This window comes from Olea europaea, chromosome 7 (genome assembly GCF_002742605.1).
Source record: "Olea europaea var. sylvestris chromosome 7, O_europaea_v1, whole genome shotgun sequence".
NCBI classification, from domain to species: Eukaryota; Viridiplantae; Streptophyta; class Magnoliopsida; order Lamiales; family Oleaceae; genus Olea; species Olea europaea.
This window is the reverse complement of record NC_036243.1, coordinates 18,217,289-18,228,277: the sequence shown is the minus strand read 5'-3', so window position 1 is coordinate 18,228,277 and position 10,989 is coordinate 18,217,289. Positions and strand designations below refer to the sequence as shown.

The 10,989-nt window shown below is 32.5% G+C and overlaps 1 protein-coding gene across 1 annotated transcript; it reads left to right on the top strand.

Annotated features, from left to right (window-relative positions):
- The first annotated feature begins 3,099 nt into the window (after nt 1–3,099).
- On the top strand, nt 3,100–5,981 carry LOC111397258 (heat stress transcription factor C-1-like). Its single transcript, XM_023024090.1, has 2 exons — nt 3,100–3,427; nt 4,981–5,981. The coding sequence occupies exons 1-2, from the start codon at nt 3,206–3,208 to the stop codon at nt 5,794–5,796; spliced, it is 1,038 nt and encodes a 345-aa protein (XP_022879858.1). The 5' UTR covers nt 3,100–3,205; the 3' UTR covers nt 5,797–5,981.
- Nucleotides 5,982–10,989: the final 5,008 nt, after the last annotated feature.

Sequence of the window (10,989 nt, the reverse complement as noted above, 5' to 3'; positions counted from 1 at the left end):
ACTTCATTACTTGGTATCGTAACACAATTTATTGCCTAAATTGTTATTTAAACTATATATTAATCGTATTTACGTAATGATTTTTCTTTCATTATTAAATTTAATATAGTAGATGCTGTCTTCAAGTTTTATTTTTTGCTATTGTTAAAATTTTCATTCTTAACCCTTGGATCTTTTCTCATTCTTCTGAAATTCTATAAATGTCCCCAATATAATATGCAAGAAAACCTAGTCCACGTGATAAAGGTTTGGTTGGATGATCCATCCATCATGAACAGCTTATCAAAGTGCTCATTGGCTGACCCGAAATCACTAGGGTCACACAACTTACTAGAGATTACACATATTCAATACTCGATTTTTGCGCTAAACAAGATTAATTTATATACTTTTCGCACGATTAGGGCTTCACTGCAAATCAAAACCTTACAAATTCTCCCTCGTAAATGTCAATTCCATTAGTTATAGAAGTACACTTTATTTTAACTTTTTCGATTGCTTTACCGCTATTGCGGGAAAAGGACCTAAATTAAACGAAATAATAAAATAAAAAACAACTAATTTCTGTACTTTGGGGCAAATGTACACACCAGTAACAAAAATAAATGTGGTCAAATTTTAATAAATACGTTTTAGTGTACCTGGTGTGCAAATTAATTTAATTATACGCTTGGACTGAACATCTAGAGTAGGAATGACAAACTTGATACCCGCGAGGACTTGCTCCGTTTGGGACGGAGATTACCCACTTAATTGGGTCGGGTACATGCATGGGGAATTCTGCCCCGAGACAGGTACGAGTAACGGGGGGCCCACCTCGTTTAACTTATTTATTTAAGAATTCAATACTTTAAGTTCTTGTTTGATTTCCATTATTTTTAAAATATATTTTTATTTTTTTATTTTCAATTACACATTATTTAATAAAATAAATTACACATAAATTCAAAAAAAATGTATTTTTTAACCACACTTTCTCTATTAATTTATTATTCTAAAATGCATTATTAGGAAATAATGTGGCTCAAACATGTAGAAAAACTCCATGATATTTTATTAATTCTAATAGAAGATGGTAATTAAGATAATTTAAAGAATATGATAAACAATAAAAACTTCACTTAGCAAATGTATTCGAATAATTTAATTTTTTAAAAATAATTAATTAATTAAAAAATTTAATAACCATATTATTGTCTTACTTGAATGTATGAGTACATTAAAATGAATTATTAAAAATCAAAAAAATTAAAATTACCGTCCCTCCTTAAACGAGTAACGGGGCGGGTACGGGCAAGAAAACACCCAACCCCGCCGTTTCGCCGTATTGCTGTCCCTAATCCAGAGTAACACTTCTGGCATCTTTCTCCCATCACTGGACACGCAGCAAATTGTAAAATGGGACCACTTCATTATAAAAAGGGGCAGCATCTAGACTCTCATTGGTCCGCGCGTGTGAATCAAGACTTTAGTGAAATATCTATAATTATCCGGAGCATGACGTGTATCAATAAGGATAAAAAAGTTTAAAGCCACGTGACCCCCTTACCCCCAACAAAATATCGACCCCATTCCTTCGATCGCCATGTTAACACCGTGAATTGTTCAGAGTTCAGATAATTGTCAATTTATGCTTACATAAAAAATAACGTTATTTATGAAAATAGATGATAGACAACAATTTATGTATTGGGTTTTGCTACGGTGACAAGGGCCATGACAGGGCGTCAATTTGACACCTCCAGTCAAGGCCCTGTTCGTTTATCAAAATCTTTATATAGGGGGTGTTTAATAGGTATTTTTATGTAAAAAATATTTTAGAATAGTAAATTGATATGAATTGTGTAGTTGAGAAATAGAGAAAAGTTTTTCATTTATGTGTAATATTATTTTAATAAAAAATATGCGGTTGAAAAGAAGAGAAAGAAAAATATATTTTGAAAAAAATAGCTACTAAACGGGACATAGTATTTTATTTTTTGTCTCATTCTGTAATCAATTAAAGGGTAGTTATATTCTCACACCACCACAATTTATTTATAATGAAGGTTTTCGAAATTTGCTCATTTTATTTTTATGTTCTCAACTTTTTTCGTATTGTATTATCATTTTTAACCTTTAATTAATTAACATATTTTGTCTTTAATCACGATGGACAAATTTTTTTGACTTTTATATTAGTTATTTATTTCAATTATTTAAAAGTGCAATAGAGAAATATATCTTTTTGGCTCTTATACCAAATATTTTGGATGAAAATCATCTCTATGGACAAAATGTGAAAATTAGTAGAAGACTGGTGATAAATTTAAAAAAAAAAAAATGTTGAGCACACAAGTTTAATGATAAGAAAATTTCAGGATATGCATTGCAATAGAAATGTAGTGTAATTAAAAAAAATTTGTAGTATATATATACCCTAAATTAAAATACATTTTCATTCCATCAGTGAATGTACATATCATCTCACTATTACATAAATTGATGTCAACTGTGCTTAAAATAATGTTATTTATATAAAATGGCAAACGTCTATGTAACAGTAGGATCATTGTCCTCATGACATATTAAATTTCGTGATTTTAATCTGTAGTCCCTTTTTGGTAAGAACTAAAATATAAATTTTAATTTAAATTGATGTTAACTGTGCTTAAAATAATGTTATTTATATAAAATGGCAATCGTCTATGTAACAGTAGGATCATTGTCCTCATGACATATTAAATTTCGTGATTTTAATCTTTAGTCTCTTTTTGGTAAGAACTAAAATCTAAATTTTAGTTTAAATCAAAATCAGCAATTCGTTTTAATCATATATTTCATGTGTCACACATCTTTTTAACAATATATTTTATCAATTTTTATCAAAATTTGTTAAAATTTAACTTTAATTCTCACTAAATAGGACTAAATTTAAATCGATTCGACTAGATTAAGTTCGGTTGAATTTTAAAAAATCCACCTTGACCATCGCTTTTTTACCCCCCCCCCCNNNNACCCCCCCTGCCCCCCCCTTTTTTTCCCCCCCCCCCCCCTCCTTCCCACACCCACTCCACGCTATATTATGGTGCCCTTTCACGGTCAGGATTGAATGCGAAAGTTTTTTTTGTTTTGGCAGACACCGTTATCTGCACTTGGCTAGCCATTTCTTTCTCCTGTTCATCTGAATCCTTTTTTAAGAGAGAGAAAAGGACTAGAGAAGAAAATGAACGGGCAAGATATGGAAAGTAGTAGCAATATTGTTGCGCTGTTTGTTATGAAAACATACCAAATGGTGAATGATCCCACAACAAACGAGCTAATTACATGGGGAAAGGATAATAACAGTTTTGTTGTTGTGGAGCCTTTGAGTTTTTCGCAGAGGATTTTGCCTGCTTTCTTCAAGCACAAAAATTTCTCAAGCTTTATTCGTCAGCTCAATACTTATGTGAGTTCTTGCCTCCTGCAATTCTATATTGTTTTGTTGTATCATTTTTCTCAGAATAGATTATATGGGTATCTGGGTTGACTGTAATTCTATTTTGTATGTAATTTCAATTTTTTTTTTCCTTTTTTATTCAGTCCCAATTTAACTTGAACTCTAGAAAATTTTGAATCAAACCAGTTGTATATGTAGCAAGAATCATAAACAGAGGCAAAGGGTATTCCCCCCCCTCCCCGCCCCCCTTTCTTTTTATCTTGTAAATGGAAGATGAACAGTTGTTAAACCAAACGTTTATTGGAAAATTTTAATATTGGCCTGCTTGGTGTTATTAGTTCATAATCATTATTATAATTATTATATATACAAATGAACTGCATCTAGCGTAACGTTGAAAACAAAAGTGTGTATATCAAGCAAAACTCATTAATTGAGAGTTTCAAATTTGTTAGGTACGAATTTAAAAGATTATTCTTCCTTGCATAAACATGTGTATTGAAGAAACTATACCTAACATCATATGAATTCAAAAGCCTCTATGTATTGCACAAAATTGATTAAATCGGAGTTTCAAGTTCTTGTGCTAATCTTAGCATATTGTTGTGGATTGCCTCCTTTCTTAAATGTGCAACCTTACTAGTTTTGGGGTTTATAATTTGATTTCTTTAACCTTTATGTTTGGTAACACGAGGAAGCAGATATTGTAGTTGAGACCTGCGGAGAGGAGATGTTTATATAGTTTTGTCTTGTTCTTTGTTTTCTCTTTTGTTTTTCCTTTTGGTTAATTTGATGGGGGGAAAAGGGAAAATGCAAGGACTTCTTTCAATTCCTTGTTCAGGAAAGTAAGATACGAAGTTTGATCCTCGCAGGTGAAAATAACTTGGATTCACAAAATTGCAGCTGAAACATTAATTGTCTCTGAAAAGACCATTTAAATCAATTTATTCACTGAATCTTGAAGGCTCTAATAAAGCTTTCCAAATTTATCCTTCATGGCCAAAATTCTGACACAAGTAGATAAATTACCTAAATGGATGGAGCATGTTGTATAGTCGAATGTCGTAGTTTGAAATCCTATGTTTCTCTTCCATCTCTGTGTGAGTTATTGCTATATGATATATTGAGCTCATCTGATACATTCTTCATGCCTATGTTGTGTGTAATTAGTAAATTAACTTGGTTGTTTAGAGCAGGATGATTTTGTTTGAGTCGAGCTTGAATTTTGCAAGATCAATCCTGTTTTTCCACATCTTTATTTGTCGATATTAGCTGAACTTACCATTCAAAATTGTAGTAATATTTCTCAACTTCGATGGTAGTCTCCATGTCCCTTTTTGTTCTGGTTTAACAAAGAATTGATATAGGCTCCGTCTGGCAAATTTATAAATCAAATTATAAAGAGGAATAGTATTGGGGCTCACGAAATGTGTGAATAGTGATGAGTAATATTTATGAGTGTATGATTGAACTTAATCTTTGACTTTTGACTGAATTTATAAACCAATTTATAAATTAGATCCAAATGGTCATATAATCATTTTGATCATCAATTGCATCAGGGTTTTAAAAAGGTTGATCCGGATAGGTGGGAGTTTGCAAATGAATGGTTTCTACGAGGGCAAACTCATTTGTTGAAGAACATAGTGAGAAGGAAGCATAGTAGTAAAACCTTTGGTTCCCATCAAAAATACGAAGATGAGGAAGATGAGGAGCTATTGATGGAGATTTCAAAGTTAAAACAAGAACAGAAGGGTTTGGAACAAGAGCTCGAGAGCATGAACAGAAGGCTTGAGGCCACGGAGAGGAGACCCCAACAAATGATGACTTTCCTTAACAAACTTGTTGAAGATCCGGACATCTTAACTCGCGTGATGCTTGAAAAAGAGAAAACGAGAAGGTTGGCTTTAGGTAACAGCGGGAAGAAGAGAAGGCTTGTGATATCTTCAACGTCTTCAAATTCTTCGTCGGGAATGGCCGTATCAAGTTCATCAATCAAGAGTGAAGATGATCAAGAAGTTACTCCCTCGAGGGATATATCCACAATTTCTTCACCAGATGAGAATTTGGAAGTCGATACATTTTATCAATGTTCGCCACTACTGGAGCTTGCTTTCCCGGATTGGTTGAACAAAAGACAAGGCATAGATATGCCTATAATTGAGCAAGACCCTTACAATTTTGCCACCATTCCTGGTTCTTCACTGTGTTCCTCCGACAAAAGTGGCGGTTTTGAGGTTGCGCCGCAACCAATAAATAGCATAGCCAGGTATAATAATGCTGGTGCTATGAATTCAGTTTATTATGAAGGACTTATCGATGGGGAGAATTCTAATCCACTACAGTATCCATTCTCACTGTTAGGTGGTGGATTTTAGTCACTTTTGCATGATCTATTGGGTATTTTACCTTTTTAGAAATTTTAGTTTTTTCTTTTCTTTTTTATGAAAAAAAAAATTATTGTGTATTAATGTTGTGTATACTAATTTACATTTTACATTTGCACGTTGTATGTATTTGTCATATAGATCTCGAGTAATTTCAGTTAGCATGGCAGTTAAAAGAGGATTTGGAAAATTATAATTTCCTTATAATTTAATGTTCAAAATCAAACATTAATTTTATTCGGACATTTTGTAGGAGTTACCATGACCCACTTATTCAACACTCAGATTATTATTTTAACAACTTACAGTTGTATGTCAATTTTTGAGTTGATGAGCCTAAATTATGGTCTCCTCAATTGATAAATTGCTTATTTTACTCTAATAGGTTCGTTATTTCTCTCTCATTTAACTTTTTTAAACTAAAGTACTCTTGTACCGGACTTTAATAGAAGTAAATTTGGAACCCTGTACACCTTAAATGTTGACCATTTGATTCTTGTCAATCAATCTCCTTTAATTTTTATTTAGCTCTCGATTGATGAGAATTAAAATTAAATTTTTTAGTAAATTTTGATACATATCGATGAAATGTGTGGTTAAGCTCTTGGTTGATATCCGAACGACACTATACACACATGCGGATGAGGCCGCGATTATTTTATTGGCATTGGGTCCCACCCTGTGTAGAGCTATCGAAGTGCGGATGTACATATAGTATTATTCATTTTTATTTTATTTTATTGTTATTATTATTATTTGTTTTTTAATTTTTTTGTGAATCCTGGAAAATGTCAGGATTTCGTGATGCTAGATCATGTGGACCCCAATAGAATGGGCAAGTGGCCAATGAAATAATCTGCTTGCAAATTGCAAAATAATGTGAAAGAAGGTGGCTCATGTCGACAAAAGCATGTCGATTTTTTTGCTTTTATGGGACCCATCTCACGTGATAAGAGACCACGTAATGGTTTCCTGACACAGACACGTGTTTAGAGTAATGTATGCCGATCTCTATAGGTAGACCAAATTACACAAATGCTCTTGGACATCGTTCGATTATTGGAAAATTTGTGCCATTAGTCTCCCACATATATCTAATGAGTGTAGTTTCATTCTTGTACCTATTCTAACATGTTTGGCACTTGTTTGCCTCTCATTGATCATATCATCCATATATTTCATAAAATTTATGAAATTATCCACTTATTCATCACTTATTTTATTGACATTTCATTTGTTTGGGAAGAATTTATAAACTTTAAGCCCCCGTTTGGCCCCCATTAATTTTCATTTCATTACGTTTCATTTTTCTCTCTCCTATTTTTAACCACTCAATTTTTCATAAAATAATATTACACGTAAATCGAAAATTTTTCCTTTTTTTTAAACACTCGTTTTTCAAAAAAAATATTATTTCACCCATTTTCATTATCACAAAATGGAGGTCAAACGGGGGCTAAATTATAAATAGATAGAATTGAGTTATCGATAGTACTTGTAGGTTAACAGAAATGTGTAGTTAAAAATAAAATTTGATCACTTATAAAAATATATTTGTTAGGTAGGGTATAATTTTAACTGATTATAGATAATTCAAACACATGTTTTAAGTTTAGGTGCACAATTACTCCTCTACATCCGACTCTTTTGTCAGCAAAAAGTTTTATATTCTGTTGTAGTTGTTATTTCATTATATTTAGCCGCGTTTGAATCATATTATTGTAAAAATGAGAATGAAAAATATAGTCGTTATGGACTTTATATGAGAAATAAAAAGTCAAATATGGTGACTTGATGTGATGGATAACGGTCATATTTTTCATTTTAATGAGAAAATAATGGAGTTTAAACAGAGCTTTAGACAATACACCTATTTGGTGTAGTTAAAAATGAGCGTTTTTTAAAATTAAATTTTGATAAAAATTAAAGAAACACATGATATAAAATTGTGGTTAAAATTAATTATTGAATTTGACTTAAAAAAATTATCACAATTTTAATCCACACCAAATAAGGGCTATATAATTTTGATTTATTTATTATTTCGTAAATGTACTATTTCATATTTTTTATTTGAATGAGATTATTTTAGTTAAAAGAATATCATTACAAAATATTGTTATAAAAATATATGTTAGGTTTATTTTGTAATTGGCAATTTTGTGAACAAAAGAGACTTAATTGAACATTGATATAAAAGTTAGGGACTTAGGTTACAATTTGTATAGATGATTTAGGTTAGGGTTGAGTTTGGGACAAGGTAGAAGACTCGCCGATTTTTCGCCAACTACTCGCCAAGGTGTTGCTCGAGCAAAGGAAGCAAAACCATCGTAGCCCGCTTTTCGCCTAGGCGTCGCTCGAGCGAAGAAGCTGTCGCTTGCTTCTCGCTCGACATCGCTCAAGCGACAGTGTTTGTGACCAAACCCTAGGTCACATTTTGGAGAATTTTATACGGCCCAAAACACTTATTTATCTCCAAGTATAAATACCAAAGACTGTGACGTGAGAAACGGAGTTGCCACGTTGTTCTTTCATTGCATAACATCAACACATCTTTGTTCAAGAGATCCAAGACAAAAATCATTGGTGATTTACATTCATAACATCTTGTGATCCGACAACTAGGTTTTGGGAAAATATCAATCTTCACAACCCAAAACACCATGCTTCCTTAATATATTGAGGAAGAGACTCTCTTATTGAAAGATTGAGAGAAGTAGATTGAAGTGCGGTTACAAGCACAAGAACATGCGATTCTTAGTGGTCCACTTGGAGAGACATTAGCGTAAGAGCAGGAGGCTATTGGAGACAGCAGATAGAGCTGTAGGAGGTAGATCAGGAAGTCTAGTAGGAGGCTAGAAGTATCTACGATAGCAGGAGGTAGGTCATGAGATCTAGAACAAAAACAGGCGGATTGAAGTGCAGTTACAAGCACAAGAACAGACGATTCTTGGTGTTCCACTTGGAGAGACATTCAGCGTAAGATAAGAAAGTTGTAGGAGACAGCACATTGGGATACAAGAGGTTGATCAGGAAGTCTAGCAGGAGGCTAAATGTATTTACGGCAACAGGAGGTTGCAGGAGGTAGATCATGAGGTCTAGCAGGCTAGAGGCATCTATGCCAGTAGATTGTGAGATTGTGACAACGGGTCTTAGCGAGTAAAGATTTGAAATTGCTGTATATTCCCTGAACTGTCTATAGTAAAGGTAACTGGCTTGGTCTCGAAATTTTTCCCACGTTGGATTTCTCCGTCATCAAATATTTTGTGTTGTTCACTTTCCAGCATATTATTATAAATTGCGGTATTCAAACATAGGGTTAATTGAAGTGTATGCTTAATTATCTAGAAACTAATTAAAAGTGACATGTTTGCTTTAATTAGTCAATTCCGCATGTAAGGTCGAACTAATCGATAATGTGAAACGTAAACTTGGTAATTTTAAAAGTTGAAGTAGGTATTAGAACGTTCCTGAATCTCAACAATATAAATTATAAAATATGAGTTTTTTTCAAACACGATTGATGGATAATTAAGAAATCATCATGCACATACGGTTTATAATAATTAAATCAAGCTAATTGCAAATTCATTCGATATTTTTATGTTGCTTGATTTAGTTTGTTCCCCAAATGAGAAATCAATATTTCAAGAAAATATGATTAGTTGAAGTTAGGGCTGGGCAAATCTCTCGAATCGAACCGAACCCGCTGGTTCTTGTCTAATTAAATACCCGAACGGGTATTTGAATTGAGAATCGACGGGTACGGTTTGGTTCTCGATTCTAGACCAAGAACCGAAAAATCGAATAAGAACCGAATTTTTCTAATTTTTTTTATATTGAATAAATCAAATTATTTTAAATTTAATTTTTTAAAAACAAATTAACAATTTCTAAATCCAAATTTGTGACCCAATAATTTGTTTCATTTCTAATTTTTTAATTTTTGGCCCAATTACCCATTTTATTGTTTCATTTTTTAGCCCAACAAAGATCCAACCCGCTAAATAACCTTAAATACCTACACTAAAGTGCATAAAGCTGTCTCGACTCTCGCACTCACTCTCACAGCCTCGCTGAAATTCCAAAACCTATACAATCGCTGCCCGACACTGTGACCTCCAATTGAAGTTGTGACCTCCGCCGATTGAAGTTTTGACCGTAGTGATCATTTGAACAAGGTAGTCTAATAGTCTCTGATATTTCAAAACGATTGAATGTGTCATTATTTGTATTTATATAATATTGTTATAAATGTTAAAAAATTTAATTATAGTACGGAACCGAACTGAATTAAACGGAACGGAACGGAACGGAACCGAACCCGAAGGGTTCCAATTTCCATGAGTATATTTGGACCCGACGGTTTCATTTACTAGATACCTGAAAATTTTGGTTCGATTCGGTTCTCTTTAAAATCGAACCGAATCGAATCGAATCGAACCGACCCGCGCCCACCTCTAGTTGAAGTTACTCACTATATATATATATTAAAAAAGACAAATCAGAAGAGGCATTTATAATCCTCTCAAATAAATAAATAGAGTGATAAAAATTTATTATATATTTAACAAATTGCTTCATTTTTCCCTAACGATCTCCACAGCCCACCAATAGCAATCCCGTCCTGTCCTACTACAACCGAGCATAGTTCCACAGCTTGCACCATGCCATTAGTAGAAGCCACCAGCACCAGAGAGGGAATAATAATAATAATAATAATAATAATAATAATAATAATAATAATAATAATAATAATAATAATAAAGAGATCGAAAGAAAAAAGCATGTTAAAATTATGTATAATACTAATAAGTAATACATCATATTTTAAGCTCAAATATTTAATTTGAAATTTCTACTTCTGCATTAGATTATGGTCACATAGGTGCAATTAATGAAAAGTACGGTCATTAGCAGTTAGAGAACCATTCGGGTTACTTTTGTAATTTCTGATAAGTTCAGGGATGAAATCATAATTAAGAAAGTTGTATGTTTGACCTTTATAAGACGAAAAGTAATAAAGTCTTAATTGGCATAAGCTTATAAAAGCTTGTTTGACATGACTTTTGTATTTGCTTTCTATAGAAGAGCTTTTAGAAGAAACTAACTTGATTTTTATTTTGCAACTAAATTATTTTTGAAAAAAGCAATATTGGACCAGCTTTTTTTAAAAATTCTTCT